The sequence below is a fragment of the Saccostrea echinata genome, unplaced genomic scaffold, assembly GCF_033153115.1.
Source record: "Saccostrea echinata isolate AGI-Se365-2 ecotype Australia unplaced genomic scaffold, CSIRO_AGI_Sech_v1 ptg000010l, whole genome shotgun sequence".
In the NCBI taxonomy this organism is placed as follows: Eukaryota; Metazoa; Mollusca; class Bivalvia; order Ostreida; family Ostreidae; genus Saccostrea; species Saccostrea echinata.
Window position 1 is genome coordinate 695,130 of NW_026889759.1, and position 19,480 is coordinate 714,609.

Here is a 19,480-nt window from a genome sequence, read left to right on the forward strand (position 1 = left end):
TGTTTGTTTTCTTTCTTGTTTTTATTTATTTTTAAACATTTAGAATTTTGTTTGTTAACATGCCGCTTCAGTATGTACATGTATGTAGTGGGGCGGGGGGGGGGGGGGGAATCATGAACCAGTAAGGAACACAGACTATTCAAATTATCATTTACAACATCTATTTGAAAACAACTTAAAAAAATAATAGATTCTTATCAGTGGACCAGTTATTAGTTTTTGTTCGTTTGTTTGTTTTGGTTTTTTGATTGTTGTTGTTGTTGTTGTTGTTTTAATAAGTTTTCCGTTAAACTCCCCTTATAAAAAATGATTTATAGCATGGAAGTAAATTATAAATGATCTGTAAAACGAAACTCAAGTTAAACTGTATGAGAATTTTTAGTGATTATCACGACCTACATATACATGTAATGGACGACAACCTAGCTTAAATGTAAACTGCTAAATGTGAAAACTTACCATTTTACATGTACAGTATATCTCAGCTATTTCATAGATAGGATCATAATTCAGTTGTTTGTCTTTCAAACATTTAAATTACGATTTAGCAACTGCAATTACAATTGGAAGTTCCAACTTATTTTAAAACGCATGAATAATGGAAACAAATGAATTTGAAAGCTTTTTTTTTATACTCATCAATTTCACTCTATCCGATACATCGAAAATAAATTTAACCTTTTCTTCTTTTTCGTTCGAGATATACTTAGCTTGTAAGTTAAGAAAAATAAAAGTGATAATTCTACGTCGAATGTACGGTGAAATTCTTGAAAATTTATCAACGTTCTCCATATTATCACTTACATGTACATGTTTCGATCGCCATAAAAGCAGTAATGATCGATTTCACTACTTTTTTGGAATATACAAGGGGCGGGGCTTACTGGCTTACTGGCGGCAAGATTAAAGCGGGGTCCGCTTCACGCCTGAGTGCGTGAAGCGAACCCGGAAAGCGAACGCCGGGTTCGCTATAGCGGACCCAGAGCTGACCCCGAGCGAACGCAGAGCGAACCCGAAGCGCACCCAGAGCGGTCCCAAATTTTCTGAAAGCGGACCCGCAGCGGACCCCGAGCGAACCCAGGAAGCGAACCCGGGGTGCGCTTTGGGTTCGCTCTGGTGTTAGGTTGTGTCCGGTCGGTACTGTAGTGAAAAAGGAAAATTTCATTGAAATATTCTTTTCTGCTTCTGATTAGAAAGCAAAGAAGCTAAGGTTCATGTATAGTTATGATGAGCAAGAGTGCTTCTTCCAGAGTAGTGAATTGCATAACCGCTGGGTCAGATGTGCTGGTGTAAGGGTGGGGCTCTTGATAATATAGTAAAAATGCATTAATTCCATTAAATAATCCTGCCTGCTCCTTAGTGTTAAGCAGATAAACAAAGTGATTACTTATGATGAGCAAACTTCTGGTTCCCGGGTCAAAGGCTCTGGTGGTTCTCCGGGGTGGGGTGGGGGAGGGGGGGGGGGGGCACTCTATTGATAATATAGTGAAAAAATATAGTAAATCTGTAGTAAAAGTGCATTATTTCTTTAAAAATCTTCTCTGCACCTCGGCATATCAGAGGCAAAAAGAGTAAAAGTTTTAATAAGGAAGGGTATTTTACCAGATTTTTGAATATCTGGACCATTTGGTCAAGTGTTCTGGTCCTGGCCAGGTCTCTTTTAATTTGTATTCTACTGACAGGAGTTCTTCCCCTTTGCCATTTACTTTTGATAATTAATCACTGTAAATAATGTACTTGACAGGTTAATAGAATAAGAAAATTATGCAAGAATTTTTATTGTATAATACAAAAAGTACTTTCATAGTTTTAATGATCAGGTAGACTTGTATGTAATAGATAAATAAAAATGAGACAAAAATAACTTGTCTCATTAAATGTTCATCAAACACCAAGAGAGGCCAATGTAAGAGATTTCAACAAGGAATAAAAATAGTACAGAAGCACCGAGAGTTTGTTAATATACTGTATGGTGAAAGTGATAAATGGGGAACAGATTAGAACCTAATTTATGAACTGTTAATGAATACTGGTCTAATTATATTGTTGATCCTGATCACCCTATTTTTCTTGCATTTGGGCAACAAAGGTTCACCTTTCAGTTCATTTTATACTCTATGGATCCTCTAAATTAATTGTTGTATTATACTCAGGTGACCGTTAAGGCACTTGGGCCTCTTGTTCTGGTTTTTTGATCACATTTTGTCTGTCATCCATCTGTCCGCCTGTAAACTTCTCACATTTTTGTCTTCTTCACTAGAACTGCTGGGCCAATTTCAACCAACCCTTCCACAAAGCATCTTCGGGTAAAGGGGATTCAAGTTTGTTCAGCTGAAGGGTCACACCCTCTTTCAAGGGGGATAATCAAGAATAAGTGAAAATTTGGTGGTATCATTTAAAAAAGTCTTATCAAGAACCACTGACTGGGCCCAAAAAGTTGAAACTTTCTTTACATACATGTAGACTTAGTGTAGATTCAAATTTGTTCAAATTATGACCCACTGGGGTAGGGTGGGGCCACATATGGGGATCCAATGATTTACATAGAAAAATGCAGGGGATTTTTTCCATCATAAATCCTCTTCTCAAGAAGGGCATTATTGTCATCCGTTTTCGCGAAAGGGACCTAGGGGACATTAAATCTCATTTGTCTGTCAGTCTGTCCTTTTGTCAGTCTGTCCGTCTGTCACAATAAATTTAACCTTGGTCATAACTTTTGAATAATAAGAGATAGGGCTTTCATATTTCTCATGTACATTACCTACAAGAACTTTCTAAACATACTATGATTTTTGAACCCATGACCTTGAATATGGCCGAGGCATATAGTGTTTGTCAAGTCCGACTTCAATCAAACGTCATATGCTGATACATACTGATGTAAGCTTTTCAACTGCATCAACCTTTTTGACCTTGACCTTTCCTTTGACCTTGACCTCACTTTTCTTAAATTAGTGTCTAGATCAGTTATGAATAAACAATTGAAGATATATTTATCAAACTTCATATGCTGATGTATACTGCTGAGAGCTATCAATTACATCAACTTTTTTTTACCTTGACTTTTCCTTTGACCTTGACCTCACTTTTTTAAATTAGTGGTTATCTACGTTTTAAATAAACAATTTATGATATTTTTATCAAACTTCATATGCTAATAGTAAATACATAGTGATGTAAGCTTTTCAACTGCATCAACATTTTGACCTCAACCTTTCCTTTGACCTTGACCTCTCTTTACTCAAATAAGTGTTAACCTCAGTATTAAATAAATCATTCAAGATATTTTTATCAAACCTAATATGCTGATATGTATTAGTGAGAGCTATTCAACTGCATCAAAAACTTTTTACCTTGCACTTTCCTGTGACCTTGACCTCTCTTCTCTTTAATTTGTATTTTGCTTAGTTTTAAAGAAACAATCAAAGATATTTTTATGTAAGCATGCACTTATGCATAATTTGGTTAGAATTTATCATCTATATCCATTTTTTTAGATTTTAGTTTCAATTTTAAAGAAACTGTTCAAGATATTCTCATCAAACTTCATACACTCGTGCAAATTTTCATGTTGCATTAATAATATACATTCGGCGGGGCATTTATGTCCTATGGATATATTTCTAGTTTTCAAATCATGACCTCCGAGGATAGGTTCAGGCCACAATAAGGGATCAAAATTTTATATAGGAACAAAAGGAAAAAAATTCAAAATTCTTCTTTTCAAGAACAACAAAAGCATGATTAATATGGAAACATTCCCAAGAAGTGTAGATTTAAGTTTGTACAAATCATGACCCCATGGGTTAGGGAGGGGCCATTTTTTTCCTGCCACTATTTGCCATCCACCTGGAAATGCAAATTTTAAAACCATTTTACACATCCACAGGACAAAATCAATCATCTTCCCAATGATCATGATTTAAGGCTAAAGCATAAAATATAAGGGAAGTTCTGGGAACCTGGGTGTTTAAACATGTTAAATATATTTTTTTTAAATTTGACCCCCATTTGATCCCCCGGGGGGGGGATAAAAATTCCGAAACCTTACTCCACATCTACATGACACCACCATCCATCTCCCAAAAGATATTAGGCTACTGTGTAAAATGTAAGAGGAGTTCTGGGAACCAGGGGGCTTTATGCATAAAAAAACGTCATTTTTCGACCCCTGTTTGACCCCCAGGGTTTAAATGTAAATTCAGAAACCTTACTGCACATCTACATGACACCACCATCCATCTCCCTTAAGATGATTAGGCTACTGTGTAAAATGTAAGAGGAGTTCAGGGAACCAGGGGCTTTTTGCATAAAAAACATCATTTTTCGACCCCCATTTGACCCCCAGGGTGAAAATGAAAATTCCGAAAACTTACTGCACATCTACAGATACCACTAACCATCTCCCAAAAGATGGTTAGGCTACTGTGTAAAATGTAAGAGTAGTTCTGGGAACTAGGGGCTTTTTGCATAAAAAAACGTCATTTTTCGACCCCCGTTTGACCCCCAGGATGAAAATGAAAATTCCGAAACCTTACTGCACATCTAAATGACACCACCAACCATCTCCCAAAAGATGATTAGGCTACTGTGTAAAATGTAAGAGGAGTTTGAGAAAGAAGAGTGTTACAGACGGACGGACGGACGGACAGACAGACATGAGTAACAACAATATACCCGAACTTTCTTTAGAAAGTGCGGGTATAATTAAAGTGAAAAAGACATATCTTCAATTGCAAAGAGGGGTATCCTTTCCTGCTGAAATAGTCCTGCTCTCCCCCTAAAGCAGCCGAAAGTCTGATGTGTGACTATGAAACCTATCACTCCTGGCAAAGAACATACTTCTTCATTATCTGTGGCTATTTCTACTTGCCGGTGTGGTGGAGGCCAGCGAATAATCTGAAATATATAAAGAATGAAATAATATTAAGTTCTGACAAAGAATGTAAAAAAAAGGATGATTAACTGGGGAAATCAACAGATTGTGAAATTTATATTTTAAAAAATGAATAGAGGTTAAGGGTTGCAGGATCCACTCAAACTAAGGAACGGAAGTCCGACAGCCAAGGTCGTCCTCGAATAGCGTTCCATGACAGGGAAATTTGTAATAATTTTAACTCTATGAAAGGTTGCGTCAATGCGAGATGTCGATACGCCAATGTCTGTTTACTCTGCCAGTGGGAACATACAGCTCAAAAGTGTAGTGACTCAAAAACGGGCAATCACCCCGCTCGAGACGTTAAGCGGGGTTAACTTTCAGACATGTGTACCATCGACTATAACAATATCTGTGCTGCAGATTGAACTAAACGATATCCTGACTAAGAGTTTGCAAACTTTCTTATCAGAGGATTAGTAGGGAATTAAACCCCAAAGGACCAGCCGAAAGTAAATACTCAGAAAAGAAACGTTTGATAGTTGATATGTCGGCACCACATAACAGTATGGACCATCCAAGTTTTACGTAGTTGCTCGTCATATAAGGGGAATTACAAACTCCATTGCTGATACCTTGTCTCGATTTCAGATGGATCGTTTCCGTCGTCTTGCCCCAGAAGCAGACCTTCTGCCGAAACCAGGCAAAGAATATTCGAACCTTATCATAATCTAAAGAACATGCTAAACATTTAGTTGATGCCTCCATTGAGCCTAGCACAGCAGCAACTTACGGTACTGGATAAGACTGGGTTTTTTTTCTTGTTATGTCTCGCGAAGTCTAGCATTACGTACGATATACTTGTATATTTTGTTACACATTGTCTACTTAAATTAAAATGAAGGCACGAAACAATTAAAACTTATCTTGCAGGTATACGTTTTTCTACCTGAAAGAGGGCCAATGCCGTATGTTTAAAGACTGAGAGACTTCACAGTGTACTACGATGTGTTAAAAGCAATAATGCAATAGCAGATCAAAACGATTACCTATCACTTTGAAATCTCAAATTTGTCCCAGATATCTGATTGTCTTAACAAAGTGTTTATTTCACCCACCCTGGCTAGATCTTATGTTGTGTTGTATATGTAAAATGGCTTTTTTGACTTTCTGAGATGTGGAAAATTTCATAAGCAGAAAGACTATTTAATTATACAAGATGTCACTTTTGCAGAGGATTGGTCTTTTGATACATGTACCTTGAAACTTAATTCCTCTAAGACAGATCATTTTCGACAAGGGATTGTTATAAAAGTTTTTGAGAATTCTCATTTAAATTCAGTTAAAAACTATGAAAATGTATCTTGAAGGTCAGTTAAATGTTTGTCACACACATAACCATGCTGCTCTATTTGTTGATAACGAAAGTAATCCAATGTCTAGAAGCTTTTTCATACTTCATGTGAAACAAGTCCTTCCTAGGTTAGGTTTTGATGATACTAGATATTCAGGTGATTCCTTCACAATTGGAGCAGCCACTACAGCAGCTGCTGTGGTATTCGAGATCATTTAAGGGGGCTCTCTACAACGTCACAACATGGCGTACTTTCGTTCGAAACGCCATTTTGGTCCGAAATGAACTGATTCTGTCCTAAACAAATTCACTGAACACCGATAAATCACTGGGTATAACACAACTTGCGATATGTATACTAGCTTTATTGTGAATGGAATCTATCCCCTCAGGCGACAAGAGTGGCCAATGTAGCCTTTCAGTAAACATGAATTGTTTGTCAATATATTCAATTTCGAATTAATATAATATATAAAAATAAAATATGAATATAAGTAATAAAAAGTTAATATAATAAACCAACGCCTTGTCACCATGATATTTGATCATTGCGTGTCAAATACTCTCATACGTTTCCATAAAAACCTAAATTGATGCTTCTCTACAAAAGCATATGCTTTCCAGCGAAATATATTCAAAAATGCAAATTTAAACAGATAAAGCATATGTATCACATTCCCATCGCATAGAGGAGACACCTTGTTCCCAACAAGTATACACCCAGCATGTTTGGTTATACCCGGTGAAATTGAAACTCTCATGAAATCACCAAAACGCTTCAATAATAAGTGGAAATATATTAACTCAAAAGTTTGATCAACATTGATTATCAGCTGTTTTGTATGGAAAACGTGCAGATTTGAAACGAAGTAGGAAATTCGTTATACGAATTTCTTTTACCCGCTTATGTACGTGTCATGTCATCCGTAGCACAGGATAATACATGTACATACAAGTTGGATGAAAACGGTAAGTAAATCTATCTTTCTCAATACTATGAATTCACTTTACATGTCTTGACTAGAAACGTGTGAGTCTCCGCTTAAATTCATTTAAAAACAATACAATACGAACTTCTTTCGATGTCCTAGTTTGCCGTGTACTTATTCAGTCTTTTTTTTCAATACCTGTGCAAGTTTTAAAAGAATTAGATTAATATAAAAAAAACCAATCCCAAGATATTTGAGCCCACTCTCTAAACGAATCTTTGACACCTAAATTTTTGCGATGGCTAAATTTTTTGTCAGTTTTTCAATTTCATTTAACTTCTTTTTTTCATCACTTTAATCCTTTAATATTATATCTATTTTCAGATTTTGGAGGAAATCCATCCAGCTCTTCTCATGAAAATGCTGTTTTAGTTTTTCTTTTGTCTATTATTGTAGATTCAAATAAAAATTATGTAGATTTCATTTATAACTTTGTTGGTTTTCATTTCAAGATTTTATAACTTAAACTTTGAATAGAAAATTAAAGCATAAGGGTTTCAAAAATAAAGAATTAAGGGGTTTCTACAAAATAAATTTAATATTTTAAATATTTCCAAAAATAAAATTTAATACTTTGGAGCTTTATATTATTAGATATAATTGAGTCTATTATTAGAGACAAATGCATGAAACAAAAATCATTTATACGATTTTCAATTCTATATGACGTCTATAAGAGTAAATAATAGCAGAGTCCGCGTAATTTTTGAACGGCCCTCGTACTTCACAGGTGTAGAAATCCTCCTTAATTCAGTCACTAGGTCCCTGGAATTCAGACTGTTACGCAAGCTATATTTAAATCAATCAAAAATACTATTCAGTCTGCACAAAGAAAAATGTGCTCATTTTAAGGTTTTTTTCCTCCATTTATCTTCCTGGGGCATTCACTCACATCAATACTTAGTATCCACTACAATATGATGATCATTCAATTTGGCCTGTATACCCCCAATTCAGATAAATTTTTTGTATTATGTAATTAATTAAATATAGCTTATATAAATTGAAATTGTTTTTACCTGAAGGTGAACACTTTTGTTATCCTGAATTCATCCTATATGCTGAAACTGTAAAGAAAAAAATCAGAGATCAAGACCAGGGCAGTTGTTTTCATGGACAATGTTGTGAACACAAAAATAATTCCTTGTTTATTTTGTTTTGGATGGGATTACTGAGGGAATGTTACACTTGCTTTGTCTTCATTCAAATTTTTACTTTTTTCTTCAGGGATAAAGTCAATCAGTGACATGGAGATATTACAGCACTTCTGTTACACAAGAAAAATGGTCATCATGGATGTTGTATTCTGCCACTGGTACTTCATGTGTGAACGTAGGAGATGTGTTCCAACTTGTAACTACGACATGTTAAAGTGTGTTCTTAACAGTATGGAGAGATTTGACTTAATTCGTGTGATTCAAAGGAACAAAATAGATATTAATGAAGATGAAGAATCTGATGAGGACAATACTCACTTTTAAAATCACTATTTAAATACATGTCCTATACTTGGCACTCCTTAATACTGTACGCAAATTAGAAGTAACCTCACAAATATGTTTCCATATATTTATTATATATTTTAATATTATCACTTATATTGAACATTTGATGACCATAAAGATATCACCAGGCAGTAAAACTTTTTATGTAAAAAATGTAAGAAAATTGTTTAAGGTATGACAGTCGTCAGCTTTTGAGAAAGGATTGGTCAGAACCTCTAACTTTAAAACTATTTATTACAATTTAATTTTTGTAACATATTCACATCAAACAATATAAATTAAGCAATATTAGTTTTTTAAAAAAACGGGGCCCACAAAACTGTTCATAAGCGAGATTTATGTGGGATTATTTCTTGTGATGGAAGAATATTTAGAAGAAAATTCTTCAAATCTACACATTTATTAAATTCAAGATTTTGGAACTCAGCTGCCTTACATATTTTTAGTGGGAGAATTTGTGATGTTAACCAACAATATGGCGTTCAATACTTTATCTAAATATGTCCTAGGTCGCTTACAACATACATAAAACTTGCAGTGCTTATATCATTTACAATAGAGAAATGTGATAACATTACATCTCCCTTTTTTAAGGACTTTTCCATTTCTGAAAGATTAAAGAACTATTAAATTCACTAGAAATATTGAATCAATTAATTAACAGTTTATGTACAAACAAAGTCCTCAAGATATTTTGGTCGTCTCACTGTACGCTGTGGTCTTGGTTCTTGACGCGGAGTGGTTGACGCATCTGTTTGGTCAGATTGTAGCTGCGGTGGCTTATCCAACGTTGATTCAGTGCACGTGTCATCGGGGACAACAGATGGCAAGGTAGTTTCACCAGTTTTGAGCAGTTGTCTGCGGTTTCTGCGATAAAGCTTGTTATCACCGGTGCGCACTAAATAAGATCGGTCTGAGAGTTTCTGATCCAGTATAGCAGGTTCCCAGTGTTTTGAATCTTTCTGTACACGAATTATTTCACCTCTGTTGATGTTTGGCAAAGTTGCAGATTGGCGATCATAATAGCGTTTTTGTTTTTCCTGGCGCGCGATAAGTTGAGGTTTGCAAGATTCAACAACTTTAGGATTCAACATGTCAGATGTTATTGGTATCTTTGTACGCAACTGTCTATTCATGAGTAGCTGGGAAGGTGAGTGTCCTATTCCGTCAATCGGTGATGCGCGATAGTTCATAAGACTTGTGTAGATATCAGATCCAGATTCATCAGCTTTCTTGAGCAGATTCTTTACGGTCTGAACACACCTCTCCGCCTGTCCATTTGATTGTGGGTATCTGGGACTTGAGGTTGTGTGAATGAAATCCCAATCTGTCGCGAACTTCTTAAATGCGTAACTCGAGAACTGAGGTCCATTATCCGTGAATAGTTCTGTTGGAATGCCATGACGAGCAAACACAGATTTAAACGCAGTGATTGTTTGTGAACTGGATGTTGTAGGCATTCGAACTATTTCAGGATATTTGGAATAGTAATCAACACACAGAAGGTATTCAGAACCTTTGAACTGAAACATATCTGCTGCCACTTTGGCCCAAGGACGTGAAGGTATCTCCTGTGGCGTCAATAGTTCCTTGCAGTTAGAGTTCCGGTACTTGTTACACACTGCACATTGTCCAATAAAGTTTTCAATATCCTGGTTCATTTTTGGCCAAAATAGTATTTCTCGTGCTCATGTCTGTGTTTTCACTATGCCCATGTGGGCTTCATGTAGTTTATTCAGCATCTCGGTTTTCAAGCTGATTGGTACCATGAGTCTTTGGCCTTTGTACAAAAGTCCATCTATGGCTGTTATTTCATCACGGTAATTCCAGTATTGAATGATATTCAACGGAACACTCAATCGTTCAACTGGCCAACCAACCAATACTGTATTTTTCAGCGTTTGTAAGGTCTCATCTGCAGCAGTTGCCTCTTTGAGCTGTTGCAGTTTTTCGGGGGACACAGGAAGTTGTGCCTCAATCGAATTAACGTCTATCTCATCATCAACGAGAATCTCGGGAGTCTCTTTCAGGTAAGACCGACTTAATGCATCTGAGATGTGCATCTCTTTACCTGGTACGTACACTAGTTTAAGATCGTAGCGCTGTAGCTTCATAAGCATTCGCTGAAGTCTCGGAGTCGCTCTGTAAAGTGGCTTGTTGTAGATCGCAACAAGGGGCTTATGGTCTGTTTCCACAGTCACACTTCGCCCATAAATGTAGTGATGAAACTTCTCACATCCATATACTATCGCGAGCATTTCACGTTCAATCTGAGCATACCGCTTCTGTGTCTCTGTTAGGGCACGCGATCCGTATGCTAGAGGATGCCCATCCTGGAGAAGTACTACACCAAGACCTTTTGAGCTTGCGTCACCTGAAATTGTCACTGGCTTATGTACGTCGTAAATACTTAGTACCGGTGTGCTGGAAACTAACTGTTTCAGTCTGTCGAAACTCTTCTGCTGAGGCGTATCCCAGTGCCATTCTACATCTTGTTGTAGAAGCGTCCGAAGTGGAGCAGTCACGTCAGACAAGTTCGGTATGAATTTCGCAACATACTGAACAACACCTAACACACGTTTCACTCCTGATACATCCGTTGGTGACGGCATATCTACTATCGCCCGTACTTTCTCAGGATCTACTTTGATGCCACTGTTTGTAATCAAATGTCCTACATACCTCACTTCTGGTACACGAAACTCCACCTTACTCTTATTTAACTTAAAGTTCATTTCGCGACACCGTTGTAACATCTGTTGTACACGGTAATCATGTTCCGCAGTGGTCTCTCCCCACACTAAGATGTCGTCGACAATGCATTCCACGCCCTTCAAGTCGGAAAACATCTCCTGTACCCGTTTAGAAAACACTTCCGGTGCGGAGCTTATTCCAAAAGGCAACCGTAGGTACCTATACCGGCCAAACGGGGTATTGAATGTCAATAACTTAGAACTGGACTCATCAAGTGTGATATGCCAGAATCCATGGGTAGCATCAAACTTAGAAAACACTTTAGCGCGTGGAAGCCTTTCAATCACTTCATCAACTGTTTGTAAGTGGTAGTGCTCTCTCTTAATCGCACGATTCAAATCCTTTGGATCAATGCAAAGTCTTATCTTGTTAGGTTTGCGCACAGTAACCAGACTATGTACCCAGTCTGTTGGCTCATCTTGCTTCGTGATAACCCCTAGTGTTTCCATTCTCTCAAGTTCTGTTTTTACTTTGTCACGTAACGCTGCAGGGACTTTACGCGGTGGGTGTATGACGGGAGTAATTGTTTCATCAATGTTGATGTGGTGTTTCCCAGGAAGTTCACCTAGTCCTTTGAAAACATCCTCAAAGGTTTGCAGTACATGCTCCTTCGTCAACTCTTCTCCCACAGAATGTATCCGCACAATTGATCCGATTTCTGAACATGCATTCTTGCCAAGTATAGCTTGTGCCTTTGTATCAACAATAAAAAATGGTAAGTTATATTTTCGGCCACGCACAGAACATTCCAGAATCTTGGTGCCCTTCGGTGTGATCTCAGCTCCACCATATGTGACTAATCTGATCTTTGTGTGTGTGAGCTGCTGATCATTTAGTTCCAACTGATCAAAAACATGTTTTGGAAGAATGTTCGCTTGGGCACCTGTATCCAGCTTAAAGTCTACATTGTGGTCATTAATTGTCACTGTCTCAATCCAATCGCTCTTCTCTTGATCCACTGTGTTAATCTGTAAGGTTCCAATGAAAAGTTCTGTATCCTCTTCTAAGTCTACGTTATATGGTACTCCTACGGTATGAATCTTCTTTGCAGTGTTAGATTGTTTTGACAAACAATATTTAGCAAAATGATTCTTCTTCTGGCAACGATGACAAATTTTGCCATACGCAGGACAGTCACCAGTCATGTGTTTTCTTCCACAATTACGACACTGTTTACCTCCAGTACTGTCAGGCCTTTGATTTTCAGTTCTTTGTTTATCATGCTTTGTGTTCTTTTGTGAGCTTAGTTTCCTACCACTAGTTGACTTACGTATTACTGCTACTGAATGTTCCTCAGATCCTTTCAGAGATTTTAACTGTTTTGTACTCATTTCTTGGGCCCTGCACACATCGATTGCTTTTTTCAGTGTTAAATCCGATTCTCTTAGTAAACTTGCACGACATGCTTCATCCTGAATACCACACACTATTCTGTCTCTGATTAATCCGTCCGTTAAATGTTCGAATTCACAAGGCTGCGCTTTATTTTTCAAATCTGTCACATAATTGTCTATGGGCTCATCCTGACCCTGATTACGTGTGAAAAACACGTGTCTAATATATGTCAAGTTCTTACGAGGCTCACAGTACTCTTTAAACTTATTTTTCAACACATCTATCTTTTCAGCATCTTCGCCTTCGATACCGAAGGTGTTATAAACACGGCGTGCTTCAATGCCGGCCACGTGCAAGAAAGTAGCTACCTGTACCTTCTCGGCTTTTTCTCCGTTTCCTGTGGCTGTAAGATAAAGTTCAAAGCCTTGTATCCACTCCTTCCAATTTTCGGCAAGATTTCCTTCCATCGAAAGATGGTCTGGAGGCTTCAGTTGCTCCATAATCCTTGCTTTGACACTTCTGACACCATGTGATGTTAACCAACAATATGGCGTTCAATACTTTATCTAAATATATCCTAGGCCGCTTACAACATACATAAAACTTGCAGTGCTTATATCATTTACAATAGACAAATGTGATAACATTACAGAATTCTTTTTCGTGATTATGTATTAGTAATATTAAATGTAGTGTTACGAAATTTTTTCTCCACGTTGTGTATTTAAACCAGTTGATCACTCGCAGCGCATACCTATTGTACTATCCAGTCGTTGTTTTCATCAGATTAATATGTATAGTAACTAGGGATGTCAATTTTATTCGGACAGCTTAGTCGAATAGTCGGAGGCCTTAGTCGAACGATAGTCGAATATTCCTTGAAATTTAAATTAATTTTCATGTCATTTTCACTATTTGTCTTTAATAGACTAGTTGTACAATATTTAACCTACGCTATCACCATTATACAACGAATTTCTGAATCGTAAACATTTACGTAGTACAATAAATAATGTACATCTACATTTATCCACTGTATTTGATTTCAAAATTAATATAATATTTGTAACAGGGTTTTCTTAAGGAAAACAAACTCCTGCGGCTCAGGTTCTCATATATAATTTATTGTGAATGTTGAATGTATAAACAAACAAACAAAGCCCTGATTGTGGATCAGGGCTCAAACAATGGGCCACCCGATAAAATAACGGGTCTTGATATATATAGACTCAGTCTCTGTCCCGAGGTCTCGTCTCAGTATTAAAAATGTATGGATATCAAAATATGTATTACTCTGTCTATGGTCTATAGATGTCTAAGTGCTCAAACAAAGAGATCGGCGGGAAAACATCCCTAACAAATCGCAAGCTTGGCTATTAAAACTGACCAATAACATTATATACCCTCAGGATTAGTAAGAACTTCTAGAACATAAGTAAAGATTAAAACCAAATGAAGTTGTAATATTTTATTAATTTTATTAACGGTGCGCGCAAAACTCCGCGAAAACGAAATGCTAATAAAAATAAAATATATATACGTGAATATTAAGTCACTGAACTATATAATATTCACTTAATAAAATAATTAAAATATCACTCTATCACATATGCCCCCTCCATACAAAATAACGTCCTCGTCATTACACTTGGAGCATATATACAATAAATAAAAACATCTGAATCAAATACATATACTTACTTCTTATCGAAAACAGCATTCAACATTGCCCTGCACACCATATTTACAGCATATTCTCCATCTCGCATCAATAAGGGTGGTTTGGTAGTTCTTTTGGATCTGCGAGGGGGAGGTAAAGGTGCTATGCTGACCGAGTTTTCTACGTTATCAATGATTCCCTGATTTTCTTCCTGTTCTTCATCCTGTTAGGCAAGTTCCATAGCAGATGAACCTACTTTGGCAGCTCCAGCACTAACTTCATCTATAGATGAGTCTGTATTACTTCCACCATCTTTAGGCATGGAATCTGTTTCCTTCATTGTGGAATGAGAGGCGTCCCTCTCGACTTCCATATCCTGTCCACTCTTGTCATTCTGATCGTCACAAGTCCGATTAAGAGGGATACATGTAGTTACTGGCCTAGGCACTTTCACTTTCTTGGAGGAAATGACAATTATGTCAGATTCATCGTCGGAATCATGGTCCTGACTTAACTCAAGAACTTCTGGTTCTCTGATATTATCATGGACATTTCTCGTCCTCCGCGAAAACGAAATGCTAACAAAAATAAAATATATAGACGTGAATATTAAGTCACTGAACTATATAATATTCACTTAATAAAATAATTAAAATATCACTCTATCACATATTCACCTCACATTTTATCTAAATGCAGAATAATAAACACTCGCATTTGCAAGTTCAGTTTCACATAACCTTGATAACGTACTTTTAACTATTTTTCCATCCTGACATCTTTTTAAGTATACAACTGTAGATTTTGGAGGCATATTTGCCGAACATAAATCGACATACAAATAATTTCCTTTGAATAGTTAAACCATACCCTGAGTTTTACTTACGAGAACATCTATACTTATAAATTAATAAATTTTGCAAATAAACTCCGAAATGGGTGCACCAGAGTTCTTACTAACTCCTCTATAAATACACTAGATACAAGATGATGTCCGTAAACTATATTTAGATTTCACTCGCATAGTAAGTATCGCACATTAAATTAAAAGTCTACTTTCAATTTCTATAAACAGCCATGAAATAGCAAAAACGTGAGTACGGTGGTGTTTCCGGTTGGCGGATCTAAGTTACTGGCAATTTTTAATGAAACTGACAACAAGCAATCGTTTATTTTTTTCATAAAATATCATTTCTGAATTATTCAATCAAAACTTGATTTAAATGATATAAATGAAATAAGTTGTGATAACCGATTAAAAAGGGAAATGTGCAAATTATTTTCGTCATTCACCGATCTTAATATTGACGGAAGCTTCTAGAACATAGCATCGAGCCCGATGTTAAAAAGAAAAACGGTGCGATTATAGCTGATGAACATAAAAAAAGCTTTTGTGTGAATGGTCATTGGAATAATGGTAAATGCTTGATAACACTATAAGTTGTGAATATATTTATATATCGAAAGACTATTAAAAATATGTAGTAAGTTTTCCTAATAAATTTATCGGTAAAATTTGTATATATTCCTCAGTGAGAGCATCGTGGCAACGAAATTTGTACTTCGTACTTCGTAGTAAACTTGCTTACATGAAAAGAGAAAATTAATGAATAAGGTATTGTTCAAATACAATTAAAGCTTAAAAATTTGTGCTTCAATCAATACATTTCAGTTTTTTTCTTCTGAATACAGTCTTTTGTATCAAATACTCGGCCTATTCAAAGGGCGTTAAAAGCTAATTTTTACACAGGTACTTGGGTCTTGGTTTATAAATATGTATGCCATTGTACCTTATTGGTATGTAAAAAAGTAATTTTTTACATATCAATAAGGTACATACATATTTATAAACCAAGACCCAAGTTACTTTGAACCGACCCCCCCCCCCCCAATCAATTTATCAGTAAAATGTGCATATTCGCTACTTTATCCTTGACGGAAATGAAATAAGGGCATCTGAAGTACAATATCCATAAAATAGTATAACAGATTTCACAATAAACGTCACTTAATGAAATTGTCAAGTTTTTACAAAAGGGGGGTGGAGACGTACATTGTACATCTACTTCATGCGGGATTATGAACAAAGTATTTCTTCCTGCTATAAGGTTGTAGGCTGTCAGTAGAAACTACAATATATTTTAGAACTGTCGGTAGTGGTATAAATTCAATTCCCCGCGCTTGCGCGGGATTTCATCTAGTTGATCTGTAAATAAATGAAATGGACGAATCCAAGTTTATTACTTTGAATTTAAAATTACTTTTAGGTAACACATTTTTAACGAATAACCGACTAAAGAAATTTGAGTCGATAGTCAGTATGATCGAACGATAGTCGAGTACTCGAATATTCGTTGACATCCCTAATAGTAACAATATAACACATGCTATGTTTGTTATTAAATAATTGGTAAATAATAGTAAAAGATATTGACCATATGCTGTCAATCGTATATTATTGTTTTGGAGTCGGGTTCCGTGTATTTCGACCCGGTCTCGATCTCGATAGCATGTTTGAAGTCATTTATCACGTTTCATCTATGAACATTTCATTGTCATTGTTTATATCAACTTAATAAAGTAATAGCTACTTGTACTTATCATATATTGGAAGATAAAATCCCATTTTGTATGGTTATTAATGATCCTCCATAAGAAAACTTCACTACATGCACTTTCTCTGATTTGTTTATTCCGGAAGTGGCGTAGGGTGGTTTCGGGTCAGCGATTGGTTAATTGAGGTAACCAGTGGGTACAGTAAGAGTATATAAAGAGCCAAAAATTCGTCTGCTAGGAGGAGAAAGGAGGAGAGAAATTCGGAGAGTAAGAAGCCGAGAAGCATATCCCATATACACCCTAGGGATTGCTACGCAAAGCAGATGGGTAATTATATTACACTTAGTTAAGTTATATTGAGATATAGGCGCTCAGATATCCCTGTGGGAGGCCCATAAGTAGAATTGAGAGACCCATCGACGGGAAAACGTATGGGAGGATCTATGGGAGTTACATTTTATTTATAACAGTATAAAAGGCTTATAAATTAGGTACATGTATCAACGGAATATTAAATTAAATCAAAGTACACAGAAGTACAAAGAGCAGGGCTTATTTACAGAGAAGTGAACAAAGACCCTTTTACCTGAAACATACATTGTATAGTCTGTCCCACGATTGGAACGTCACCACATTTTGCAAAATATCTCAAAATATATAAATACCTTGGCCTTCAACCTAGGTTCGACCGGTAGATTGATTTTTTTTTTTCCAAACTCCCTGCATTTATCCGAACCCTCGAGGTCAACCAGTGTATTGACACGGCGGCAAAATTCAAAGTCTACGGAGATTTAACAAGGTAAACTCGTCCATTACCGTCTAGATTACGGGGCCAGTTTATGAAGGGAGTAGTCGTTCTTTCCAAAGTAAAATTCCGAAAAATCTTTAAAAATCAAAGGAAGTTATTTAAAGTGTTTTTATTAATAATGTCAGTATTTCCTGAATTAAAATATATTTTAACAGTGTATAACAAGTTAAGTCATATGCGCCGTGAAAATAGTCCGAACCTAATGCAGTACAAGTTGTGGATAACGGATGTTGACATGGTCATGATGATGCAACTGCAAGACCTGTATTTCAAACGTAAGTTGTTTTATTATTATAATTTTTTGGCTGTTATTGTTTTACAACCTAATCATGCTAATGTATACATATTGGCATTTTACAGTGCCCCACCTATGTGCAAAAAAAAGTTAAAAAGTACCTTTATGGTTATAATGAAACAAACAGCTGATTACACAATTAGGAAAAAAAATTAAATAACATCAAGATTACATAAAGAAAATTACAGCTGTAATTTTTTAAACATTCTTTTCAATATATGATAGTCTATATTTTCTCTTTCAACATTTCATGCATTTGGCAGTGAATCACAATCTACATAATGTAAAATGCATTTTTTTTTTTACATTTATATGTAGTGTCAACTCCCTGGGGAATCAATATAGAGTTTCTATATCAAATATATAACACATATTTTGGGCATTATTTTTTTTATTGAAAAATGTTATTTTTTACAAGTTCTACTTCTAAAATATCCCTTAATATAGCCCTAAACTTTGTCAATTTTTCAGGAAGGGTCATTTATGTGCATGTATTGTTGAATAGCACAACCAGCTAGGTAGCTGAATATACAGAGTTTTTCAGCAAACATGTCCTGACTTAAATTAACTTTGCAGTTTAAATAAAAATGTTAGTAGTACAGGAAAAAGGCAAAAAAATAAAGAACAAGCCATGTCTATTTAATTTGATCAGTATAAAAGTTAAGATAAAACTGATTTATTTATTCTTAAGACAGACATTTAAAAAAAAAATGACATCAGAGGCCATTTTCCATTTACTGTCATGTGCCACATTCAGTGTTCCAAATTTAAATACTATTGTGTTTCTCAGACAGCAGCTTCATTTTGTCTCTAAGGTCCCATACTGCTCAAATGTGGACTTATTTGAAAAATCTCTGTCCTAGAAGGTTCTCATCTGAGTACTTCTTTTTCGAAATGTTATTCACTGGTATTTGCAATACATATTCTGTTTGCATAGTTTAGTGCAACAATATTCATACAGAGATCTCTTAACACCCATATGAAAGAAAACCAGACTACCAAAATTTTTCTATTGTAATAAAAACTTTTTTAAAATATGGTAATTGTATCCATAGCATAATATATTTTCTGTCGGGAAACCTGCTATGAAAGAGAGTTATGTAAATATTTTTTTTTTACTGAAAAAAAATTTAAACATCTAAATTCAGAACATTGTTTGATATAGATGCCTTTTGTATACAGGTATGGCACATTCTCTTGATTCAGCTATATATGTAGCTTGATTTAGGTATCATTGGAGTAGCATATCATAAATCCGTGGCGAAAGCAAAACCAATTTACATGTACATAATAAACCAGTCAGACTATTATAATGTCTAATATCTTCAAATTAACCCGTCTCTTAAAG

At 35.8% G+C, this 19,480-nt stretch overlaps 1 protein-coding gene and 1 pseudogene across 1 annotated transcript in view; both read left to right on the forward strand.

Annotated features, from left to right (window-relative positions):
• Positions 1 to 9,012, forward strand: part of LOC133184105 (uncharacterized) — a 279,833-nt gene extending 270,821 nt beyond the window's left edge. Inside the window, exon 9 of the mRNA XM_061318958.1 lies at positions 8,447 to 9,012. Coding sequence (XP_061174942.1) covers positions 8,447 to 8,700 — 254 coding nt within the window. The 3' untranslated portion in view covers positions 8,701 to 9,012. The remainder of the gene's footprint in view (positions 1 to 8,446) is intronic.
• LOC133184465 (uncharacterized) lies at positions 5,138 to 8,070 on the forward strand (annotated as a pseudogene).
• Positions 9,013 to 19,480: the final 10,468 nt, after the last annotated feature.